General features: G+C 56.5%; 1 protein-coding gene across 1 annotated transcript; it reads left to right on the top strand.

Moving 5' to 3' along the window:
- Positions 1-876: 876 nt before the first annotated feature.
- On the top strand, positions 877-24,391 carry LOXL1 (lysyl oxidase like 1). The gene is made up of 7 exons (XM_082387294.1): positions 877-2,499; positions 15,839-15,947; positions 18,728-18,865; positions 19,357-19,513; positions 20,105-20,200; positions 21,814-21,929; positions 24,053-24,391. The coding sequence occupies exons 1-7, from the start codon at positions 1,332-1,334 to the stop codon at positions 24,057-24,059; spliced, it is 1,791 nt and encodes a 596-aa protein (XP_082243420.1). The 5' UTR covers positions 877-1,331; the 3' UTR covers positions 24,060-24,391.
- Positions 24,392-25,889: the final 1,498 nt, after the last annotated feature.

Here is a 25,889-nt window from a genome sequence, read left to right on the forward strand (position 1 = left end):
GAGTGATTTCTTGGATGCCAAAGTGTTCAAACTTCTGAGGCCCCTCTTATTTCTGCTGAGAGAATAGAGAACCTGCCAAAGCACTCTTGGAGACCATCTGGTCTAATCCTCCACTGATCAGATGTGACTGGATCAGAATGGGGAAAGGACTTGCCCAAGATCACCCAGCAACCTAATCACAGCAACTGGACTAGTCCCATTCTCCTGAATCCCCCTTTCTGCTATGTGCTTACAGCACATAGTGCCTCCCAATGACGCCTATCCCATATCAAAGACAGCCCCTGAGTTTCACTTTATCCATGTGCACACTCAGGTTATTTCTAGGTTATACAGGACAGAAACCACACAGGATGGGCAGGAAGTTGATCTCTCCCATGATTTCACAACTTCTGTTCAGCACAGGGGCATACTTCCGTTCTACAGACTGGGAGAGTAAGGCCCAGGGATGTGCCAAGAGGGAAAAAGCTGAAGCTCCATCTGCTTTGTGCTCAGGCCCAGTGAACTAAGGTACATCCGAGGTCCAGAATTAGAGAGTGGCTCAGCTGGGATTCAGCATCTCGCCCAAGAAGGCCCACCAACAAGGAGGGTGTCTGATCACTGGCTTTGGATAATGGGAGCCCAGGAATCCTGGGGAGAGGCTGGAGTGGACAGGAGTCAGGGGCTTATTCAAGCCCAAACAAGAAGCCAGTAAGGTGAGACCAAGGATGCTGGGTCCAAAGCAAAGAGAAATGGCCAGAGTGGTGCTGACACTTCAGCCCTGTTATGGCTGCCAGGGCCCCACTCACCGGGCCTGAGTCCCCAGAGGCCCCCTCCTACTCCCTTCTTCATTCCCTTCCTCAGAGGCAGGTCTGGGGCTTGGCTGGGAGCTCCAGGGACTGAGGGAGCACAGCAGCTGTGGGACAGGCCACATAGCTAAAACCCGGCGGGCCATAGGGCCCCGCGGAGGAGGCCCCAGCAGGCGGACCAGGCTGCCCGAAACCTCCCTACGCTCCCAGCCTGTTGCTTATTCATTCAGAGTGGGAAAGCGCCAGCCCAGCGGCCAGCCAGTGCCGGGCTGGCCATGTAAGGCCCCCAGGCGGTCCTGCCTGCCCGGTGCCCTGCAGAGAGCCTCGTGCAGCCCTGGGCACCGCCCCTGCCCTGCCCTGACCCCTTGGCCTCGAAATGCTGTCATCGGAGGAGCCGTCCCGCTCGGGACAAGGCCAGGATGGACAAAGCTAGAGCTGGGGCAGGCAAGGAGCCGTCCTGTCCTCGAGCCCGTGGGAAGAGAAGCACGCACAGGGAGCCACTCCTGAGAGCCTCTCAGTCCACCAGGCCTCTGCAGAGGGGCCACCATGGCTCTGGCCCCAGCCGGTTGGCAGCTGGGGGCCCTGGTGTGGGGCGCCTGCGTCTGCGTCCTGGTGCACGGGCAGCAGGCGCATCCAGGGCAGGGCTCGGACCAGGGACGCTGGCGGCAGCTGATCCAGTGGGAGAACAACGGGCAGGTGTACAGCCTGCTCAACTCGGGCTCAGAGTACGTGCCTGCTGGGACTCAACCCTCCGAGGGTAACTCCCGGGTGCTGCTGGCGGGCGCCCCCCAGGCCCCGCATCGGCGCAGCCACGGGGGCCTCCGGCGTCGGCAGGCCCCGTCGCTGCCCCTGCCCGGGCGCATCGGCTCGGACACCGTGCGCGGCCAAGCGCGGCACCCATTCGGCTTCGGCCAGGTGCCCGACAACTGGCGCGAGGTGGCCGTCGGGGACAGCACGGCCATGGCCCGGGCCCGCACCTCCGTCTCCCAGCAACGGCACGGGGGCTCCGCCTCCTCGGTCTCGGCCTCGGCCTTCGCCACCACCTACCGCCAGCCGTCCTCCTTTCCGCAGCAGTTCCCCTATCCGCAGGCGCCCTTCGTCAGCCAGTACGAGACGTACGACCCCGCGTCGCGGACCTACGACCAGGGCTACGTGTACTACCGCGGCATGGGCGGCGGTCTGGGCGCAGGGACGGCGGCCGTGGCCTCGGCGGGGGTCATCTACCCCTTCCAGCCCCGGGCGCGCTACGAGGAGTACGGCGGCGGCGAGGAGCAGCCCGAGTACCCGCCGCAGGGCTTCTATCCGGCCCCGGAGAGGCCGTACGCGCCGCAGCCGCAGCCGCAGCAGCCGCCGCAGCCGCAGCCGCAGCCAGCCGACGGCCTGGACCGCCGCTACTCGCACAGCCTGTACAACGAGGGCACCGCGGGCCTCGAGCAGGCCTACCCCGACCCGGGCCCCGACGCCGCGCAGTCCAACGGTGGCGCCTACGGCGGCGACCCCCGCCTCGGCTGGTACCCGCCCTACGGCAACATGCCACCCGAGGCCTACAGCCCGCCGCGAGCCGTGGAGCCGCAGCCCCCCTTCCGCGTGCTGGAGCCTCCCTACCTGCCGCTGCGCAGCTCCGACGCGCCCCCGCCGGCTTCGGAGCGCAATGGAGCTCAGCAGGGCCGCCTGAGTGTGGGCAGCGTGTACCGGCCCAGCCAAAACGGTAGAGGTGAGTACGACCCGTCCCGACGCCCAGGCCCTCCTTCATCCTTTACTGAAGGCCTCCCCCAGCTGCTAAGTAAGGACCCCCACCCTCCTCCCCATCGGCAGCCCCAGTGCTTCCCACCTCCCGGCCTTCGCCCTGTCCACACATCATCATCGGTGCCACGATTTGGCTAGGCAGGCCGGGGCTCTGACTTGGGGGGTAGGGGGTGGAGGGACTGCACAGGCTTTGCAAAGAGACACCTTCCAGACCTGGCTTGGGTCATCTGAGGACAAAGTAAAGGAGCCCCTCTCCCCTCCTCTCCCTCATTCCCATCAGGGCACGTCCTCCACTCTTGGAGGTGCCCCTCTGCCAGCCTCACAGGATGAAGCAGGGAGCATCAGGGTCAGAAAGGCCTTAGGGGATGCCTCTGGAGGTGTGGCAAGTTCCCGGTCACTGGCCATGTGTGAGCTTGGCCTGAATGAACAGGAGGTTAGAAGAGAGATTCTGGGCTGACAGGAGTGCAGACTAGACAACCCAGAGTTCCTTCAGGGGCACACTGCAAGGCCCAGACTAGAGAGGCGAGTGGGGCACCGGCCTGGGCACCAAGAAACTTACTAATCGAGATAAGTTATATTTTAATGCATTTTAAAATCAAAAATAATGCAAAAAAATGAACAAAATATCAAAATTTTAAATAGAATCAGTTATGGTGCCATGCCAAACTGTATTCAAGCATGAGGCAAACTGAAAAATCAGCAATACTGATCGTCTTTATTTGAAATTTTGATGTTTTGTTCATCACAGATTTTTTTTTTTGCGTTAATTTTGATTTTTAAAAATATTGCCTGAAATGTTACTTCTCTTAGCTACTGAGTTTTTAGGCGCCCTCTTAAATTTTGCACCCCAGGCCAGGGCCTCAGTCACTTCACTCAGTTCACCCTAGTCCTGGCCCTGGGGGAGAGTCCCAGGAGGCAGCTGTGGACAGGGGTGCAGGGGGTGTTGAAGATATGACCTAGTCTTGGGAAAGCCCAAGCCATCTACACACGAGGACTCAGTGGAAGGGGCAGACTTCCTTCTTCAGATGAGCGACTCCACATATGCTGATAGCAGGCGGGCTACCTTGGCAAGGGCCCACTAGTGGTCTGGCCAGGGCTGAACGGCCATTGGTCCTGCTGTCCTAGAATTCCCCTTCCTGTTTCTGTCTCTGCAAGTCCAAAGTCAGCTTTGGTCAAGGTTTTCCATTCAGTCCCCAATGCATATGCGTTCCACCCCAGCCTTGCCTCTTTCAGGCTGCAATTAATACCCTGATTCTTTACTCCTGACTCTCTGCTCCACAACGACGTTTCTGTGCCAGGTGCACCAGGTGAGGGCTGAGCACTGCAGGGCTCAGGGGCACAGGTAGTGCACCCCCAGCCTTTGCTCCTCTGCCTCTGTCCGCACGGGGACGCTTCCTTGTCTCCAGCCATACTGACCTTGGGTGAGAGAGGCCGCCGCTGGGGTGCAGGGGTGGGGACTCCCGTCTCTCTAGGGGCTGCTGGAGCCCAAGGCTAGGGGAGAGGAGTGTCCACACTGGCAGTACTCACTCCCTCACATTCAAGGCGTAGCACTCAATTTGGGTGCTGAATCCCACTTTGAGAACCTGCAGGAGCTCAGGACAGGAGCTAGATGGAAGGCCCTTCTGTGATGTGATGAAGGATGCATCCTCCTGCCACCGTGGCCTCACCCACATCTGATCCTCACCAGGGCTTGCAGCATCCCTGCAGCAGGGTGCGTTACAGCTCTGCATCAACTGCTCCCAGAGCTCCGTGGAGGAGAGCATGTTTTACCTATAGGCTAAACTTCTGTGGTGGCTTTTCTTAGAATGCAAGACCGCAGAGTGGGGCTCAGCCAGAAGGGCTCCACCTCTGGGCAGAGGAGAAAACCGAGGCCTCAAATAGCACTGCTGGCAGAGCCAGGCCTGGGACTTGACATCTATGCCCCAAGCCAGTGGGTTTTCTAAGGTCCTTCTTTAGCCTCTCAGTTCTTAAGGTTCAGAGGGGGACTGGCCAGAGCAAGGCTATGTTTGGAGCGGGGGGTGCTTGGTGCTTAGCAGGGCCTCTGGCCATTGCCCCTGAGCCCCAGTGTTCAACTGGGATTAAAGACATTTCTCCCCAGAACGCAGTATACTAGATGCCAAGCTGAATCCAGGCCCTGCCCTGAGGAAGGAATAGAAAAGGGGGCACCTCAGTGCTGTGATTGGGCAGGCACTGGGGGGATGGGTTAGGGGACCCAGGGGAGGGGCCTCCCCAGTCGGGGGCGCTAGGAACTCAGGGAGGACTTCCGAGAGGAGGAGGTGCCCAAGCATTGCCGCAAGCTGTCAGCACCCTCCAAGTGCCCCTTCCCTAGTCATGGGTGGGGGGGGAAGGTTTGTGTGGGGTGGTGCAGGCTAAATCGGGGCTCACAGAGAGGCCAGAGAGGGAGCAGACCTTCTCCCCCATCACTTGTTCCCCTTCCCACCCTGCTAGGCTGGGACCATGGAAAATCCCGGTTTGGGGAAGGCCAAGCCTTGTGCTTGAGATCAGACCCCCAGGCCTGGTGTGGGAGTCCAGAGCGGATTCTCCGAGACTGACCTCATTCCTCCTGGCCGCACACCCAAGGGTCTGAGGCTGGGCGCTGGCAGCCCGCGCGCGTGTGGGCGTGGACGTGGACATTGTCCTCACAACACCAAACACATGTGCGCACCACCCACGTCCTCCACGTTTGGGCAGTTTCCAAGCGCCTGTCCAGAGCCTGGTTTCTTCCTTGGGTGCCTGCACCCCCTTCCCTCCCACCCTGGGAAGGGGGGCTGCCCAAGGCCTCCTGCAGTACCGTTGTCTCTGAAACGTGTAACGGGAGGGAAGGCGAGGAAACAGAGGCCCAGGTCACATACCTGGTCCGCCTGTCACAGCAGATCCGTGCAGAGGCCTGGAGGGTGGCTGCCTGCTTCCCAGCCCCCTGCGCTGTGCCCCTCCCTCTCCCAAGCCGGGCCCTCTTCTCCTAGCCTCCTTGTCCCTGTTCCTGCCTCCTCACAGCCTCAGCTTCTCTGAGCTGGTGGTATCGGTGCAGACCAAGATGACTTCTGGCCCTAGAAGACCACAGCTTTTCTCTCAGGGCCTCCCCCTTACACCCTCAGCCTGATTCACTGCCTCCGGCCACCCTATGAAAGTAACGTGGAGCAGCCGCCCTGGCTGTCCTCCCGGGGCATCTCTGATGGCTATGCCCACCTTGCCTGGCGTGGGTCCTCCTTCCCTGTCCTCACACAACCAATCAGAGCGGTGACTGCCTCCTCCCTGGTCCCTTCCAGTCCGTCCTACGCGTGGGGCAGATACACCCTTGCATTGCTGACCATATTACTCTCCTGCTCGAGAAGGCTCTGTGGCTCCCAAGGCCTTCAGGACAAAATCTCAGTGCCTTAGCCTTTTGCACCAGAACCTGAGGCACCTCCTTCCTCTCCTCTCCTCCTTCTCCCTCTCTCAGGCCTCCACAGCCCCCACGAGGATCGTGCTGCTCCTAGGCCTAGGTGTTTCATGTCCCTGCACTCACACAGGGGTGTTTCTAGGGTATGTCCCTCTCCATCCAGCCTCCTGCACCCAAGAGGCCAGACGGGGCCCCTTAGTCCCTGAGAGCAGCCCTGGCTCCCTGCTGCACCCCCTACTACCTGCCCCCCTGACTCAGGTTGCCCACCCACCTCCACAAGGCTTGGAGTAGATGCAGGGAAGGACAGAGCAGGCCTGGCCACCCAGAGCATCCAGAGTTAGAGCCCCCAGGCGAGGATGATGATGACAACTTCAGCCATTGCAGAGGAGCACTTGCTGAGCTTTGTGGCTTGAATGTGCAATTTCATTCACCCGCACAGCCTCCTAGAGAGGTGGGGATTATGGTCCTCTGGTACAGATGAGAAAACTGAGACCTGGGGAGGTCTCACAGCTGGATGCAGCCGAGCCAGAATTCAAACTGAGCCTGTCATCTCTGCATTGCACTGAGTTGACCCAGGAGGACCCTCACACCACCTGCAAGCCAGCTGCGGCAGGACTTGAGCCTGGACCTCAGTTCCCCCAGCCACCTCCAGAGGGGTAATTCTGTTAGCATACGTTGGACATTTTATACATCATCTCTTAATTCCCACAGCAACCCCACCAGCCAGATGCTGTTATCCATCCTGTTTCATAGATAAGGTGACAGGCTCACTTGCTGATTGTCACACGACCTCTTAGTAGTGAAACCAGGATATGAGTCTGCATGACTCCCCATCCTGAGTTCTTAACCCCCATGCATTATTTTTTTTTCTAAATTTTCATGTATTAAGGCTTACCTTGCACATCCATTTGGTCATTCAGCAGATACTTGACTCCTACCATGTTCTGGGCACTGGTTGCGACAGAGTGAGATGAAACAGAGTGCACAGCTTTGAGCACCTCCCCAGTGAGGTGTTAGCGTGAAGCCTTGTCATTCCCACTCTAGACTCCAGAACATTTGTTTAACAAGCACATCTACGGCACCTGACACTGTTCTTGGAGCTTTACAATTAGCTTAATCCTCATAACAACCCTCGGTATTGTTATTACCCCCATTTTGCAGATGAGGAAACTGAGGCCCTCGGAGGTTAAGCCTAAGGTTGCATAACTGGTGACTGGTGGAGGCAGAATCACAGCTCAGCATCCCTCCTTCCTTCCCTGAAGTTGTCTCAAGTTGCTCCTTCAGAAAGAAATGGAGTCTTCAGGCTGAGGAAGTTGGGGTAAAGGGTCAGACAGCTGTGGAGATAGAGGGACCTGGATCCTCTTGTTAGTCCCCTGTTTGGCAATGGAAGGTCACTAGTGTCGGAACAAACAAGTCGTGTCCGGGGCAGCCTCATCGCAGGCAGATTTCCTGTCTCCTCTCGTATCATTTAGTTGCAAGGCCACATCCTCTCTCCCCTGTTCTCAAACTGGACCATCCCTGCAAGAAGAGACAGCTCCCATTTTAAATAATCGTAATAGCAACTGATATTATTGAACCCTTAATATGCACCAGACACTATGCCAAGCATTTTATTTTTATTTCCTCGTTTAGGACCCCCAGCAAGCTTGTGAGGTAGATGATATTATACCCCCATTTTACAGAGGAGGCAACTGAGGCTAGAGAAGTTCAGTAACTCATCCAAGGTCTCAGAATTCATCAGCAGCCAAGCTCGGACCCAGGCTGACTCTCTCCCCCACTGAACCATCCCAGCCTTCCCTCTGCTTCTGCCCCTCAGGGAAGGGTATGTCTCCGCGTTCATTGTTTCTCTCAGGTCTAAACCCCCTAGGACACAAAAAGTTGGATTTTTTGCCTTGAGTTCACAGGCCCCACAGAGCCTTTTGGGATGGTGGCTGAGCAGGGTGGGGAGTCCTTCGGGACTTACAGGCACCAGGCTACTGCCGCACTTGGCCCGGGAATTCTGGCCTTTCGTCCCGGCCTTTCGTCTCCTCTCCTCCCTCTCTCCCCACCCCAGGGACCCCCATCTCAATCTCCTCTCACCTCCAAAGGGGCACTTCTCCCTAGTAGTCCCAGCCCAAGTCCACCCCACTGCTGTCCAAGCCAAGAGCACATGGAAAACTCCCCAGGGCAGTGGCTGGAATGGCAGGAGAGGAAGGGCGGGGGGAGAGGAGCGGGTGGTCCGCCCAGGCAGCCCACACCTGCTTCCAATTCTGTGCCCGGCATTCCTGCGGAGTAGCAAGCCGCTTGGGAGGAGGCTGGAAGGAGAGGCTGGGTCTCGTGCCTCCCCTGCCCTGACCTAACAGCCTCCTCACCACAGGCAGCTGGACCCAGAGGGCCTTTTTGTCTGGATCCAGGATTACAGGGCCGGGGCTGCACCTGGGTCCCTCTCCCCCTTACTGATGGACACCCAGAAACTGGGCATTTAGGTATCACCTGAAAATGGGAAGAGGGTGTCGGAACACCAGAGCAGGAAGGTACACGAATGCGGAAGTCGAGGCCTGAGAGGCCTTTGCCACCAAAGTCTCAGGAGACAACCCACCCTTCCTCCCCATTGTGGGCCAACTGGAACCATGGGTTTTCCAACCCCAAAGCTAATCCTTTTTCAGAAGAAAGGGCTTTTGGAGTCTGTCCCAGCCTCTGCCTGATAATGAAGGCTGTGCTCACACAGGCAGTGCCAACAGACCCTTTGTGGGGTGCCAGTATTTGTGCTTGTGCTCGCTGAGGGCGTACAGGTGCCAGGCCCTGAGCTGGGTACAGGGAATTCAGGGGCGGCCTGGACCCAACCCTGTTCTCACCGAGGTCTCAGCCCAGCAGCAAGAGACCAGGCAGGCAGGATGCCGCGGCCCAGACCCACTTCCATCTCACCCAACTCGCCAGCTCTCAGAATAAGCTGTGCACCAGAGACCTGGGCCAGCAGCTGGGCGGCAGGCAAAGGACAATCCCACCCTCCCCTTCCCCCAGGGGCTCTCGCCTGGCTGAGGAGAGCAGATATCATCTCATGAGGAAATTCAGCCATTCAACAAATATTCATGGAGTGCCTTACTTTGTGCTAATGCTGGTCTAGAGCTGGGTATTCATTAGTTTTAGAAAAGAGACAAAATCCTTGTCCTTGTGGATCTTGTATTTCCATGGGTAAACATAATAAGTAAATAATAGAAGGGGGTAAGTACTGTGGAAAAAATAGAGATAAGTCAGGGAGGTCTGGAGTGTTGGGAGAGGTTGCAAAGGTAGTCAGGGTGGGCCTCATGAAGGTGACGTTTGAGCAAAGACTTGAAGGAGGCAAATGAGTGATCCATGCAGCTATCTGCAGGTGGAGCATTCCAGACAGAAGAAACAGCCAGTGCAAAGGCCCCAAGGCAGGAATCCCCTGGGGCTTTCAAGTGTGTTCCAGTGTGGTTAGAGCAGCGTGGCATGGGTGTGGGTGCATTACGGGAGACAGATCAGAGAGGCAACTGGGTCCAGACCATGGAGAGCCTGTAGGCCACTGTGAGGACTTTGGCTTTTACTCTCCATGCATTGGGGAGCTCCTGCAGTGACATTTAAACAGGGTCTCTGACTGCTGTGCTGGGAATGGACAGTGGTGGGGGCAGGCAGGGGGAGTCTGAGAGGAGGCTGGTACAGAGATCCAGGTGGAGATATTGGTGGCCGGGCCAGGGGTAACAACGGAGGTGGTGGGCAGTCAGTTTTGGGATATATTTTGGAGATAGAGCTGATGGGATTTTCTGATGGATTGGATGTGGGGTGGAAGAGAAAGAGAGGGGTCAGGCATAACAGAAAGGGTTATGTCCTGTGCAGCTGAAAGGATGAAGTTGCCATAAGCTGAGATGGGAAGGCCATGGGCCGAGTGGGTTTTGTAAGAAAGATAAAAAGTTCAGGTCACTGTGAAGGGTCTGAGGGGCAGGGAGGGAACCCAGGAGACCGTACGATCCTCAGGGGCTTCTGGAGGTGGAGAGAGGGGCACTAAGCAGGGCCTGCAAGGGTGGGCAGGCAGGAAGGTAGGGGTTGTCTTCACACTGGGAAGAGTGTGAGTGAGTGAAGTGTGCAAGGAAGTGGCAGAAGGCTTGAACAGAGGGGAAGGGAGCTTACCTCCCCAAAGGTGAGCGGCAGCCTCCTTCCAGCTCAGCCCCGGCTACTTCCTGGGCAGTTTGCTCAATTGAACAAACACACATCCCCACCTCTGAGTCTGGTCCTGCCACTCAGAGGAGCAAGGCCATCGCTGCCCGTGAACTGCCTCTCCCAGCCTGGTGGGGGCAGCAGGCCCCTGCTGGAAGAGGGAAGAGGGAGGAGCACCGGGTGGTGGCAGAGGAGGGCCTACAGGCTTTATGACCATCCTGGCTCCTTTGCCTGGGCTGTATTGCCCTTCATGGTGGACCGCAGCAGATCCTGCAGCCACCTTGCCTGCCTGCTCGTCACTCAGGTGTGGCACTGCCAGGCTGATGCTGACAATTTAATGTCCTGATTATTAGATAATAATTTCTCAGGACCCAGAGCGCTGGCTCCCCCCCTGGAGGCCCTCCCAGCTCATCTTTATTCAGGCTATGTTCTGTGAGCTTTCCGCTTTCCCCACCTAGGGGCTCCTCTGGAGTCTGGCTGCTGGAGCCAAAATATCCCGCTCTGCGCATATTTCACAACCCACTGACCGGTTCCTGCTGGACATTGTTTATCCTCCAGCCCCAGGCTCAAGAGATTAGGGCTCTTTTGCATTCTGTTTTCCTTCATCTGCTTCTTGTGAGCAGGAGGCCTGGGGAGGAAAGATTTCAAAGGAGACGAGGTTTAAGGAACCCACAGAAAAAGGGAAGCCAAAAGGAAAACAGGTGAGGCGTGGGCAAAGCAGCAGGAATGTAACCTCAGACCCTCCACTCCGGGCAGCCGCCAGGAACTGCTGAGCAGAAGAGAACAGAATCCTCCTAAAGCAGGAAGGATTTAGGTCAGACGGTGGGAGAATTTCCTGGCAGCTCAAGTATCCTCTGCAGAGGTTGTGAGAGGTCTTGGGCTCTTGCCCAAGGCTGGGGAATGGACTGAATAGCTCCTGAAAATATTTTAATCTCCAAGTGTTTATGGAGCCATCAGAACTGCACTCAAGGGGCAGTTAGTCTAATCTCCCCATCGTCCACATGGGAGACTGAGCCTAAGAAAGGGAAGGGACCTGGACAGTAGGGCATTGGGCGAGATGGCAAAATTGCCTGCTGGAGTCTTTCCCACAGGAAGGCCCCGGCTGAGTCCTGCCAGGGAAGGGGAGGACAGTCCTCGGCTTCCCACGGGCTGGCATGTGGGCCAGCTGGCAGCTCCAGGCCCAGCCTGGGTGAGGTGGGAGGACATCGGCCCTGCAAGAGGCCTTGTGAAGGGGCCCTGGATCCCCGACAGAGGAAGCTCCAGGGGCAGAGCAGGGATGCAGAGTGCTGGTGCTTATCCCTCAGCTCTGTGTCTTCACTGCCCTGGAGGGTCTGATGGGGCCCCCTCAAGGCTGAAGGGCTTCCTCCAGACCAGAGGCTGCCTGCAGAATGGCCTTGGGACCCGATTCACTCACATCCAGCCCCTCCCCAGCCAAATAGCCTGGCTTTGGTCATCCCAGGGGTCTTTGCTACCCTCTGACTCAGTGTCCCCCCAGTCCTGGTCCAGGCTCTCTGCAGCCTGAACCCCCGTGGTCAGCACATTGCTTCTGAGGAAGAGTTCTCACAGCGGGCCGGCCCCAGGCTCTAGGGCATGAGCAAGGTGGAGGACAGTCAGTCTGCATAAATGGAAGCAGTGAGGCCTAGAGAGGGGCCAGGCCCACCCAGGGCCACGCAGAAGGTCTGTGACAGCAGGGTAAGAAGTCTGGCTCCTGCCTACCTCCTGGGCATGGAAGGCAGGATGCTGATGGTGACCAGGCCTCCCTGGGTAGCCTGAGCAAGACCATCCACCCAGCCTTTGAGTGGTCGGCCCCATCTGCAGGGGTCCATCCCTGGGAGACTGGCTAGATGGGCCAAGGAGGTTGCATACTGTGGAATCCTACTAGCAATGACAAGCAATGAACTTGACATATCTTAAAAGTTTACATTGGAAATCAAGAAACAGAATGAGACTATAAGACAATGTCATTTATATACTTCAAGGATACATACCCGCTTCCAACACACTGCAGATTTTACACAGAGACACAGATGTTCAAAGATACGTCTGAGGGTCAGGGTAAGGATAAAGGTTAAAAAAAAATTAATTACAAGAGGGGCCTTGCATAGGCCAGTTTAGTTTGTTAGTTTGCTCTGAAATGAGAATTATGATCAATTCAGTTCTCTGCATTTATGAAAACAGGAGTCTGTGGGAAAACTTCCCACTGGAACCTACTTTATAATGTCTCCTGTGCCAGGTCCAAGGGCTGGATGACTCCGTATGTTCTGGATAAGAGATCCCAGCCCCCCAACACACAAAAGTATATCCCATGACTGATGGTTCTCCCTGCCTTTGAGTAAGCTTTATCCTCTCTCCAGGATCTTCCCTTAAAATGCACACTTCTTGGGATGGTGGGGAGGGGTGGGGAGCACAGGTCTGGTTGTAACCGGACTTCACCCAACATTGGCCACCCTGCCTGGAGGGCCTGGTTGTACCCCACAAGCCAGAGACAGCAAACTGGTACCCTACATCCACAAGCCCCGACTCAAGCCTTCCCTCATCCTCCTTCCAACATCACACAACCCACCCACACACCCAAGCCCCTATGGAGGGTCTGAAAGCCCAAGCCTGCAGGCCCGGCTGCTGATGGAATGCCTCCTGGGAGAGCAGTGGAGAAGGAGGCATTGTTCCTTCCTGGGAAAACATACCAGCTGAGGGAGGGGGTCTGCTGTTCCCAGGGACCTCTGCAGGGATCCTGAAGGGGGTGGGGGGGACCCAACCTGAACTCCCAAGGCTGCTCTCTTTTCCAGCAGCTTACCCCAGGGCAGTGAGGGTGTGACAGGGGTGGAGGGTGGGCCAGGGGGAGCTGGTTAGGGGAGTCACAGGATCCCTGTGATGGTCAGAGATGCAGAACAAAGAACATAAAATAATGATCAGGGTGATTCCATTTAAGTTCTGGAAAAGGCATAACATCTCAGGTGATTAAAAAAAAGATCAGTGGTTACCTGGGGAGGAGGGAGGGGGGATTTACTGGGAAGGGGCTGGAGGGAACTTCCAGGGATGATGGAAACAATCCATAGCTTGATTGTGGTGGTAGCTACACCATGTATATGTTTGTCAAAACTTACCAAACTGTATGCCTAAAATCTGTGCATTTGACTGTATGTAAATTATAACTAAAAGAAATCATTTTTATAAAAAGAATAACAAGTAGAGTCCTGGAAGGAGGTTGGGACCTAAGAGCTCCTCCTGGGGCTTCCCTGACTTGCTGTGTGATTGGGCAAATTCATTGCCCTCTCTGATCCTCCGTTCCCTCCAGCACCTCTGTGTGCCCTGGTGTCCTGAGGGAGACAGGGTGAGGAGCACGCTCATGGATGATTGGAACAGTATAGTATGAAGCCAGTAATCATTAAAGAAGCCTGCCTGACAGAGACTGACTGCCTAACGGTCAGTCAGCCCTGAAGCATGGTGGGTTGCCCCACTGAGGGGGTGAGTGGGGCCCAGGCCCTGCCCTCAGGGAGTGCATAGTCTGGAGGGGAGTAGACACAAGTAAATACGATAGAATCTAGTTTTAGATCAATACAGATCTAGTAGTGAGACAGAAGTGTGTACAGCTTGGAATGTCACTGCCAATCAGGGAGGACTTCCTGGAGCAGGAGGCACCTGCCTGAACCTGAGATTCCTCCACAGTAAAAGGAAGATGGTCATCTTTGGCTCAGTATAGGACCAGGATCAGGACTCAGTATGTGATCATAGCCGGGGTGCAGTCAGAGGCCAGGAGTGGTACCAGCCCTTGCTGGCCCTGAATACCCCTGGCCTCTTAGCTGGCTCTTCCAGCTTCCCTGGACTGCATAGCCAACTCATGAGATGGCCTAGAGAGGAAGGGTCGGGCCAGAAAAGCTTTGTAGAGCCATCTGTGCAGTGTTTATTGAAACTGGGCCTGGGGTGGGGGGTGGTAGGCCATCTGGTGCCAAATGCTGGGTCTCATGAAGCTTCAGGCCCAGCTGACCCACCACCACATGTTGCTGAGGGAAAGGCTTTTTGGTAATGGGAAAGGGGACCATTCCTGTCTTCTTCACCTCCCCCCTCCCCCACACACAAGCTTCTAGGGACCAGAGGGTGAGAAACAGCTTGATACGGAGGTGGCCCTTGCTTTCAAGGCCTGAGGATCCCTTGGGAAATGACTGCAGGCATTCCTGGGGGCTTGAGTAATGGGGCCTAGGCTGGCCAAGACAGCCCCCATCAGCCAGGAGCCACCTCATCCTCACCCACCCTTGTGTTCCAAGCTTCCTCTTCATTCCGAGTAGGTGAGATCACACCGGCTGCTCCTGCATGAGGCCGGGGCCCCAGGGCGAGCAGGGGTAGGGTCTGGGAACCCCAGGCATGTGTTTGTGAGGGGTGGCGTAGCAGACACCTCTGGGAAAGGCTTAGAAGCCAGAGTTCCCCTCCTCTGCCTCATCTTCTGGACCTATAAGCTGACAAGAGGGTTTTGGCAGCAAGAAGGGGCTAGAAGCCTGTCTGCATGACTCAAGCCCCTTCACTGTGCCTGCCCCCCAAGAACTGAGGGCTTGAAAGAAGCTAAGAGGAACTTACAGCTTCATTTTATCATTTATCTGCCAGAATCCCTGCAGCCTGAGAGGGGAGGGTACATGGAGGTCCAGGCCCATTCCCGTTTAAGCCGGTGGCTGAGCTGAGATGGAGCCCAGGGCTCTGGAGTCCCCCTGCCCACCTCCCACCCCACCACGTGCCCCGCCCCTTCCACACACCCAACGTCAAGAGCTTTCCTTCTTTATTCCATGTGGATAGGGTCTGGACACCTGAGTTCGGTTTCTGCTTATTCCTAATCATTCTCACTGGGACTAAGTTATGTACGGGGACGGGGTCAGGGTGGGAGGCAGAATGGACAGACCCCTGGCTCTAGCATAACCTGGGGAACGAGTGATCCAGGGGCTGGAGCAGACTCCAGACTTCCCCTGGGCACTGGGCTCTAGGCCCTGCGGGGCAGGGAGCCAGGCCCTCCTCAGATTGGAGGCCTGAGGCTGCAGACAGGGGAAGGTGTGGTCAGGTCTGGGGGCCAATGACAGGATGAAAAGAATCCTGAGAAGGGCGGGCTGGGCGCCCAGGCTGAGAATCCTGCCGGGTCAGCAGCCTGCTCTGGGGACATGTTTTCCTGTGAGCCCCTCCCTTCCTCATCACCCCCACTTCTGCCAACCACCGTTCACCTGGCTCTGCCCAGGAGCCTTCTGGGACCCACTTGGGGTCAGAAGGCCAGGGTTCTCTCTTGGCGGTTCACAAAGAATGCCAGCTTCAGGGGTGAGAGGAGCAGAGGGTGTCTGGGGTCTGGTGACCAGAGGCCTGGGAAATAAGGACACCAAGGGGAGTGTCTCTGTCAGGAAATTACTTGGTTCACTCAGTCCTCCCTCCAGGCCCTTGTTCATGCTACTCCCCCTGCCGAGAATACCCTTTTGTCTTCTCCCACCCCCCAAAATTCTGCCCAGTCTCCCAGATCTGGCTCATGTCCCAGGAGACTCAGCAGTCCCAACAGCATGGAATTCCAGAGGTGAGCCCCTGCTCCCTGACCTCCCTGACCCCACACCTGAGCCTAGGGAGAATGGTTCAGATCACACACCTTGCTCACATTGGGAGGCTTCCAGGAGGAAGTGACAGCCTGTGTAGAGGAAGGAGAACAGCACAGGGCGTTTGGGGTTGGGGAGGTCTCTGGGCTTTAAACCTGACCAGCCTGACCCTCCTCAATGCCAACTATTACTCCCTCCTCCCTCTCTCCCTCTCCCCACTCCAGGTCTCCCTGACTTGGTCCCGGACCCCAACTACGTGCAAGCGTCCACTTACGTCCAGAGAGCCCACCTGTACTCCCTGCGCTGTGCTGCAGAGGAGAAGTGTCTGGCCAGGTAAGGAGATGAGGATGAAGCGTGGACAGTCCCCAGGAGTCACCCAGAACCTGTGTTCATGGCGGCCAGGCTGTCTGCAGGCTGCACGACCCTGGCCTCTTCATCGGTGGGCCTTGCCTGCCCCAAGGCAGTCAGGAGGGGAAGGGAATGAGAGTGATCCAGCATTTCTGTAAACATCACTATATGAGGAACTTAATGGCATTTAATCTTCACACCAGCCCCAAAGGTCTGTGTTGCCCTGTCAGTAACTGAGGAGCAGTGAGAGGAACTAAAACCTTCAGATCTGAGGTGTCTCATGAGAAGGTTCCTCGTGGGGAGCCCAGGGAAGTCTTATAGACGCCTTCAGGATAGAGGGCAGGATTATGCAGCCATCTCCACAGAGGACAGGTGTGGGTTGTCCAGCAGGGGCTGTGGGCATGGGTGACAATGAGGCCTCAGTCATGTGTTGCACGAGAGAGAAGGGAAGGACACCAGTTTACTTGAACCTGGGAGGTGAGCACAGCCAACTCTCCATTATTCCTGGTTATTCTGCCTCTTGCAGAGCTTGCTTCTGAATTTATTGACAGCGAATGTTCTGTTCAAATATGTATGCTTTGGGGACATCTCCCTGTGCTTAAAGAACTCATTAAAGATTATATTGACCTACTTCTTTTGTTGACATCTGTGTATGTTGAAAGCTCCTATATTTCTTAATTATTTGCTTTTTTTAAACATTTGAACTCTATTTACTTTCACTTTTGAGTATCTGGGAAGCCCTTTAGAATCTCAACATTTTCTCACTAATGAAACCTCTGTTCACTGCCACTCAGAATAGCTGACCACAAATTGTTATCCATCTGTAACAAGATAAGGAGCTTGCACTGGAATGTAACTCAACTCACTGCTTCCTTCGTCGAGAAAGTCTTGCTTCAAAAAAAGAAGTAGCAGCTGAACTAGACATTGTGATTCGTGATGTAGTTGTTTTACATGCTGGTGCAAGTTCCTTATCTCACAACAGACTGGCAACAGACAGTGTGCAAACTGGCACCAGTCCAGGGACCACACGTGAGTTCCACTCAGTCGGCCTGCCCACTCAGGTCTCATCCCTGGGAAGAGAGCATAATGTACTGCTCCTGCTACAGTTCCTCCAGTGGGGAGGAACTCAGCCTCCACGGCCGTCCATTGAGGCTGAGTTTTGAGGAGTTTGAGTCAAAACCAAACTGTTATTCCGTCTTCATGGAATACCCCGTGTGCCCACACCCGAGCTCCCAGATGGGCTGGGGCGGAGGCACTGGGGCTCCATCCCAGGGCTATCCTGGTCTAGCTGGAGAAAGTGGCCTCTTACCCAGAACCAAGTGACAGGGAGTGGAAGGAGAGCTAGAAGGAGCGGTTGGCAGGCTGGAACTGTGGGCGGCCAGAGGAGGGAGAGGTTGGCAAGGGCTGAGGCATCAGCGGAGGTAGGGTGTGGGATACAGACCTAGAAAATGCAGCAGAACTGAAGCCCTGGAGCAGCAGGGCCCTCGGAGATTATCGAAAGTGTGGGCTGCAGACCGGTGCCAGTTCACAGACAGCAGGCAGAACTCAGATGAGGGAAGGGACTTGCTCCAAGTCTCACCACGAGTTTGTGGCCAAGCTGGGCCTAGAACCCAGACCCTAATGGTTTCCCACGGTGTGCTGAGCCCAACAGAGGGGTAGGACTTAACTGAACAGAGGGAAGGAGGATGTTTTGTTCCAACACAGACAAAGACAGATTCCAAGCCTCCCTCAGACAAGGCCAAGGGCCTTACGTCCTGGCAGACAGGAGCCTACACCGCCTGTTGTCCAGACATCCTCGCAGAGAGAGCTAATCCCCATGACTGGCCACCTCCTGCCTCTAGCCTTAGGGCCCAGACCTTAATGATTGCCAGGGAAGTGCCCCTGAGTCTGGCCAAGGCAGCTGTCCACAGTCAGCTGAAGAGGAAGGAGCCTTCAGCTAGCCCTCGTTCCTACCTATGGGATGTGTGATGTGTGTCCCCTCACTGCTGCCCCTCAGTTTTCTCTCTTTTCCCTTCTCTCCTCACAAGGCCCATCTCAGTTGGCAATTGGGGGTCAGCAAGTAAATTGTGAACAGGCAGTCTACACCAGACCAGTGCTTCCTGAGCAAAAAAGGGCAGGTCGCTGGCCCTGAAGCCACACAATCAGGGAGAGGTGGCCTACTCACACTGACCCAGCTCAGGATGTGTATGGTATCAGGGTGTGTTGTAGGCAGCACTGTTAGATCTCACAGGCAGTCACGATTCCTCTGAGTGGGGCAATCAACTCAGACTTCCTGGAGGAGAGGACCCGAGTTGGGTCTAGGAGGCTGGGCGAGTTCTGGGTCAAGTGAACGGCACAGGCAAAAGTACAGATTAGTGAAAGAGTTAAGTCTGTTTAGGAAACAGTGTTTGAAGCTGGAACCCAGGTGTAGGGGGAGGGAGAAGGTCAGAATCTCCTGGATAGGGCTATTTTATAAAAGCCCTCCGAAGATTTTGACTGCCCCCACCCTCAGGGGCTGTCCCCAGCTGAGAGTCACCTGCAGGCATCAGGGACCCTCAGAGGGTCATTAGCAGGCCAAATGCTGCTTTAGAAAGGCTCCTTTGGCAGCTGCCAGCCACATGGCAGAGGCCAGAAAGGAGGGGATGGCCCGCAGAGAGGAGCAGAGGCCTGAGCCTTGGCTGCAGGGCAGGGGTCAGATGTGAGAATCTTCAGGAACAAGCCGACCTACGCTGGGTGTTTGCGTCTGGTACCCAAGCCCACTCTGGTCTCCCTGCCTGTCCCCACAGCACAGCCTACGCCCCTGAGGCCACCGACTACGACGTGCGGGTGCTGCTGCGTTTCCCCCAGCGCGTGAAGAACCAGGGCACCGCAGACTTCCTTCCGAACCGGCCGCGGCACACCTGGGAGTGGCACAGCTGCCACCAGTGAGTGGGCTGCCTGGCCCGCCCCCTCTTCTGGGCCAGGGCCCTGGGCCTGAGTGCCCCTCCCCAGGAGCACTCCGGAGGGGCAGTGCTGGTGGGAGGGCCCCGTGAGCTGTTTTCTGCCAAGGATCCATCACTGGGGCAAGGATTTCTCAGAGAAGCCTTAGCAAAAGCCGCAATGGAAGATGGGACACAGAAGGATCGGTCTTGATAGGGGACGGAAGTATCTAGAATACAGGGCATCACCCAAGGGAGGCCGGTACAGGTGGGAGCCCAAGAGGAAGTGAGGGGTCCTGAGGAGGTGCCCTCCTAGGGTAACTGGCTTGGTGAGGACACCAGAGACGCTGCCTGTGGGACACAGCCACCAAGGAGCCCCAGGAGCCCTCAGGAGGCGGTGTCACAGCAGGGTCACCTGGGCCCATCTCAGGAGGGGAACAGGCTGGGAAGCCAGGGGTGACTAGGCCCTCTTGTCCCTCTTCTTCTCCTGCCCCCAGGCACTACCACAGCATGGACGAGTTCAGCCACTACGACCTGCTGGATGCAGTCACAGGCAAGAAGGTAGCCGAGGGCCACAAGGCCAGCTTCTGCCTGGAGGACAGCACCTGCGACTTCGGCAACCTCAAGCGCTACGCGTGCACCTCTCACACGCAGGTTGGGCTGGAGAGGCAGGGCAGGGGCTCTGAAGGACGGGGGGAAGCCCGCCAGGGATGGGGAGGCTGAGCCGAGCTAAAGACGGGCTAGTGCCAAGGCTCCTGGCCGCTCAGCTCAGAGAGTGCAGGTCTTCTTGCCAGTCCTGAAGCCACCAGAGAGCCCCTTGGGGACTACCCTCCACCTCCATTCCCAGGGGTGTCTGCTCATGGAAGGAGAGGAACATTTCAGCGAATTCTGGATGGCATGATATTCCATTTGCCTAGCTGTCCACCCGAATCCATCTTTCTGTGCAAACATCCAGAGAGTGTCCATCTATCCTGCCTGTCTGTCTCTCTATCCATTCCTCCATCCATCTCTCCCAGGCATCCCCCCACCTTCATCTCATCCCTCCATCTGACTATTATATCCATCATCTGTCTGGTCCATCCACCCAGTGGGCTTAGGATGGGGCAGACCTACTCTGAGCAGCTACCCCGGGCCAGGGTCAGGACGAATCACAGAGGAAGGAGGGCCCCAGGCTGCTGAAGTGGGCATGGGGTGGCTCTGAGGAGTGCACAGCACCCCAACCTCTCTTCCTGTCCCTTTTCCTAGGGCCTGAGCCCAGGCTGCTATGACACGTACAATGCAGACATCGACTGCCAGTGGATTGACATAACCGATGTGCAGCCCGGGAACTACATCCTCAAGGTGGGGCCCCTGGTTGGAGGCACTCCTCCAACCTGATGTTCACGCTCGCTCGGTGTCCCCACCTCTGACATAAGCGTCACCCTCTGGGCATATCAGCTGATGATGTCCCTGAGGCCTGCACTTCCCACCTGAAGGTTTTAGCCTCAGGCAGACACAGCCTCTTCCCATAAAAACACCGAGGAACCTTCGGCCCAAGTGTGGTGATCCTAGAGGAGGTGGTGACTCTGTCTTCCCTAAGTGGCAGAGGACTTGGAGAGCCATGGGGTCCATTCCCCTGTCTGTGGGCAGGGCAGGCTCTGTGCCATCTGGGAGAGGACACTGCCCTCCCTGAGAGAGACCCTCAGCTCCTCATAGGACGCCTGCAAAGCCAAGGGCACTTGTGACCAATAGTTCCTTCTGGCCTGAACCCCTCCTCCATGTACACTCACTCCAGTGCCCCGTCCCTTGCGGAGACAAGTAGAAGAGCACATTAAGGACACACAGCCCAACATGGAACATACATGCAGGCTGAGCGCGGACCGGGTCATCATGACCTCACCGGGGGAAGACGAATCTTAGCCTCCTCTTTGCAGGTGCAAAGCGAGGGTAGGGCTCACTCTGCGAGGCCCCCTGGGCCCACTGCTCTATGCTGGAGTAAAGGAAGAGCAGAGAAGCTGGGCCTGGGAGACGGCTTTAACCTGCATGAGGACAGGCTTCTGGGTGGCTGCATTCAGAACACGGCAACCTGGAAGCAGTTGGTTGCGCCCCATCCTGAGCACCTCTCAGTGGGCTCGGTGGGGCCTCTGCTCAGCCTCACACAAGGGCCAGGACTGTCAAGGTTATTCTTTTCCTTCCCTTATTCATCCACTCTCGACAAACTCGTGCAAAGGCCTTTCTGAGTTCTAGGTTCCGAGGATTCAAGACACATAAGTAATGCACATTTCCTGCCCCTAAGGAATGTAACTTAAATATAACATCATTTCCTCTCTTCTTAAATGCTCTGCAAATAAGGCTGGGTGTAGCCCACCCCAGCGAAGCCCTCCCCTATCAATCCAACATTTAAAGGATTTCCTTGTGTCCGGACAGTTCCTCTGCAGACAGGTTATGCTTGGGTCATCATCTCAATGAGTGTCAGGTGCCTTGGGCTCCAGGGCAGGAGATGCTACCTGGCATCAGACAGGCCTTCCACGGGTCACCTAGACAGGCATGCAAGGTGAAAGGGTGCAAGCCTCGGAGTCGGGGAGACCAGGCATGGGGTCCCTGCTCGGCCCCTCACTCACTGCTGGGTTCCCTCGGGCAGTGGCTCTGAATGCCCCATGCGGGGCCCCCTGGCCTGGGCTCTGACTCTGGGGAAACCTATCTTCCAAGAAGGATGATCCAGTGATGCTTCCTTTGACTATGAGCTGCCTCTCTCTTCATTCCTCTCTCTGTCTCTCTGCATCTTCCCCCATCTCTCCATCCGTGTGTCTCTGTCTCTGTGTCTCTTGGTCTCTCATGGTCTTTCTCCATCTCCCTGTCTCCCTCTCTCTGGCTCCTCTGTGTCTGCCTGTCTGCCTCTCCACCTTCCCTGGTGACCAAGTGAAGCACAGCCTCATGACCAGATCCCTTTTCCTTCTGTTTCTTTCCTTCTTCAGGTGCACGTGAACCCAAAGTACATTGTTTTGGAGTCTGACTTCACCAACAATGTGGTGAGATGCAACATCCACTATACAGGTCGCTATGTTTCTACAACAAACTGCAAAATTGTCCAGTAAGTGCTCTTCCCCCAACTCTCCGTACCCCAGCCCCTCTCCTACCTGAGGAGCAGGCAGGGCCACGTGAAACACGTAGGATACCTGCCCTGTGGGTCACCTTGATGGCCGCACACAGCTGCGGCCGGACCAGCCCACAGGCTGGGCAGGAGGAGCCTCGTCTGTGCCCACCCCAAGTGGAGCGCTCAGGCTGCGGGCATTGATCCGGGGCGTGGCTCCCGATCTCTCCTCAAGTGGAGACCAGCAGCAGGCAGCGGGGTTGGGTGGAGGTGCACGGGCTCTGCAATCCTAGTTCTGTGACCCCCTCACTCTGTGACATCGGGCAGTTCACCTCACCTCTCTGAACTACTTTTCTCTTCAACACTTCCCACACAGACTTGTGAGGAGGATTTAAAGGCCTGACATCTGTGTGTGTTCCAGGACCCTTCACACCGGTGCTCAATGAATGGCAGCTATGTGATCATTAGTGTCCGTATCAGGTGGATTGAATTAAGCGGTCTCAGATTAGAACTGATGCTGGTTGGAATCACTTCTAAGCAGTCACCAGTCCCTGGGCCCAGATGTGGAGGCAGTTGATAAACTCTGCAGCCCGGGCCTTTGGCACATGGCTCCTCAGCTGTTGCTGCCCCGGACTGGCTGTCCTCAGCCTCTCTCCTGATTCCTCACATGAAGTACTTTGCAGAGGGACCCCCTGCTTACGAACTCATTAAAAACCCCATCCCACTCCATGTGAATTTTAAATGCTTGATCAGGTCAAAGCAACTCTTGTCCATTTAAAAAATAAAGAAAAAAAGAGGAGTCTCCTAGAGCTTTAGTCCATCAGCTGAGGAACAAATGGCAGGGACTCCAAGGCCCAGAGAACCATCTTTCCCCAAATATGTCTGCTTATTAATGGTTGATAGGTATGAGAGGTTTAGGCTATCACCAGGGTCAGGGCTCAGTGTGTGACCAGGATTAGGGCTCAGTGTGTGACCAGGATTAAGGCTCAGCATGCGACCAGGCTCAGAGCTTGGTGTGTGAGGGCTCAGTGTGTGTTTAGAGGTAGCCCTTGCGCCCTTGGCTGCTACCACTAAGCTAATGTTCACAGCCCTCCACCACACCGTGAGAACAGTAGCCTCTGGTTCAATTCAGAGATTAGGTTCCTCATTCACAGAATTAGATCAGAATTATCCAGGTCACAGAGCGTGTTTGAAACAACTGACTCCCGCCCCATCCCTGGCAACTTAGCCCTTCGGCAGGCCTGGGTTTGCAGCACCTTCTCCCTCCTCAGGGCTTGTCTTGTTCAGCCATTAAAAATCCAGGAGTCATCTAAACGGTAGAGGCTTTCTGGAAAGCCATTCTAGGGAAGGAGAAGGAGGGCAGGGGGAAGGGAGGCAGGGGCATACATGGGCTGAGGGGTGCAAGGGAGGTGGGGAGCCTACATGCCCTCTTGTCCCCCCCTGCTGCTGGGAAAGGTACATCCAAATAGCCTCCCACTTCCCCAGGTGGCACCATGAGCTGGGCCCCTCAGCAGGGCGGACAGAGAAGTTGCCCTGCGCCCCCCTCCAGCTACCCAGGGGCCTGTGGGCACAGGGCATGCCGAGGCCCTTCCTCCCGAGCCCTTTACATAAGTGCTTGGGGAGGCTCAGGTCTCATTAGTGCGTCTCCTCGACCCTGACCACAGGCGGGCAGCTGGGCCAGCGCGCAGGAAGCCGGACGGAGCGTTTCCAGAAAGGCCACGGGACTGACGCCTGTGGGTTTCAATCATGTTTCTGAAGAGGAAAAAGGAGGCCTTTTTTTTTTTTTTTTTTCCAGAAGTACTGAGTTAGAGAAAACAAGAAAGTATTTCCAGACAGTAGCAGCTCTGCTAATGACCTAGAAAAGAATCTGGAACTCAGGGCATGGGGAGGGGTGATGCCGAGACCGTGCCCTGCATGGGAGTCCATGAAACCCCTCTTTTTGGAGCCCCTTTTCCTGAGCCCAGATCACTGACGGAAATGGAGACCCGTGCCTGCCCTCCCACTTGGGATCCAGGCTGTGGAAGGGAAGCGCTCAGCTGGGGAGGCAGTGGGCGCCTTGCTGACAGTTGAGCGAGGGGCCCACGCCTCAGCCTGCCTTTGACCTGCTCTCTCTCTTTCCTTAGATCCTGATCTCGGAGAGGGTGTGCAGATGGCCAACCTCCCCACCTCCCAAAGCAGGCCCTGCTCCCCAGGCAGCCTCCCGCCAGGACAGGCCCGGCCCGAGGGGCCCAGCCACCACCCACAGGCAGGGGCAGCTGGACGCTGGGAGCATCCTTCCCTGCCCGCCTCAGGGAGCGAACGTGGACCAAAACCACAGGGATTCCGGACGCCAGGCCCAGTTGTGTACTTAACTTTCCCCTACAGCGTGATTTTGTTGGTTGTTGGTTTTTATTTTTTATAGTTTGGCCATACCACAGAGCAAGATTGCCCAGGCCTGGGCTGAATAAAACAAGGTTTTTCTACTCTGTGGTTCTGCACGTAGCCTGCCGGCCGGGTTGGCCAAAGCTAGGTTGGGCTCAGGGGACATCCTTGGGCTTCGTCCTTCCCTAGCAGAATGTGGAAAGGGCAGCCACCACCGTCTGAGGACCACAGCTTGACCAAGAGGGCCTCAGACCCACTGTGGAAACCCCACAGGGTTTATCTCAGGGCCCAGCCTGCTGCGTGGGAAGAAGCCCACATCCTGCTGGGGGAGGGGCCCTGGGTATCTTACCCTCCACCACCACCCACCCTGCAGCCTCCCACTCCCACCCCCCTACTCACTCACACAGTCACCCACTCCACCTGCCACTTGCTCTCTTACTCTCATATTGAGCACCTACTGAATGCCAGGCCTGTGGCGGGACTGAGCACACCCAGGAGAATCAGACACATTTCCTGCTCACAGTGGGGCGGGTGCACCCACCAGTGTGAACCCCATACCTAGTGAGACAGCCCCTGGGGGCAACTGTGGAGGCTTCGTCTGGGAGGCAGCGTCTCCCAGGAAGGGAAGGGAGAAGAGTTTACTTGGGAGAGGCTGATGGGGGCGGTGGCCCTCTAGCCCCTGTCCTGGCAGTGGTACCCCGAGCTCCTGGACACTGGATCGGGGCAGGGAGAAGCAGAAGGAAGGCACCTCCCCTGTTCCTTCCCCTCCCAGAAGCCCTCAGCACACCTTTGCACCCACCTGCCTCCTGCCAGCTCCCTTCCTTCCCAGGGGAGTAACACTAGTGAGAAAGGGAGAGAAACTTGGTCCAAGAACCAGGGCTCTGGGTTCCAGGGCCAGTTCTCCTGCTCACTGTGTGAGCTGTGTGACTCTGGGCAAGGCATACTACACCTCTGGGCCTCAGTTTCCCCATCAGTAAGACAGGAATGCTCTCCTGCCTGGCCCACATGCTGACTTGGAGAGCCGGTAAGCTACTCCTGCAGAGGCAAGTACTGGGTGAGCTGCAGGGTGTTGGACCCACCCCTCCAGATCACTGTGGTCTCCCCAGCCTATTGCACTCAGCACTCAGAGTTCTCCAAGGAGAAGGGGGTCCCCCCTTTTGGCTCTCACACTATTCATGCCTCAGGATCCCTGGCAGCAAGTAGGTACTCTGACAGGGTGGAGAAGGGGGGCTTCTTGGAGCCATGCTGTGCCTCCAGAAGGACCTGGCCCCAGCCTACTGGAGCCCCTGGGCCACTCACCAGCCCAGGCAGGGGATGGAGCGGAATGTGGCTGCAGCCCCTCTAGCCTTCCCTCACTGAGTCCGTCCTGGCATGGGGTGAGTGCTGCGGCTCTGCCACTCTCCATCTGGGGCCGGGTGGCAGGACTGAGACGGGGTGCGGGCAGAAGCCTGTCATCCAGAGGTCACCGTTCTGCTGCATCCTGCACCCATGTGTGCCTCAGAGATGCTGTCCTGATTCCAGCCCCACCCCTCCTCTCCTTTCTAGGTGCCCCCAGGAGGGAAGGGGAGGGCTGAGACAAGGCCACCAAACTCCAGACTG

Source organism: Balaenoptera borealis, assembly GCF_965194805.1.
Source record: "Balaenoptera borealis genome assembly, chromosome: 3".
NCBI classification, from domain to species: domain Eukaryota; kingdom Metazoa; phylum Chordata; class Mammalia; order Artiodactyla; family Balaenopteridae; genus Balaenoptera; species Balaenoptera borealis.

Coding starts and splice junctions, on each gene's coding strand:
- LOXL1 (XM_082387294.1), top strand. CDS start 1,332: ATGGCTCTGGCCCCAGCCGGTTGGCAGCTGGGGGCCCTGGTGTGGGGC. Junction 2,500..15,838: donor GCCCAGCCAAAACGGTAGAG/GTGAGTACGACC, acceptor TCCCCACTCCAG/GTCTCCCTGACTTGGTCCCG. Junction 19,514..20,104: donor CGTGCACCTCTCACACGCAG/GTTGGGCTGGAG, acceptor CCCTTTTCCTAG/GGCCTGAGCCCAGGCTGCTA.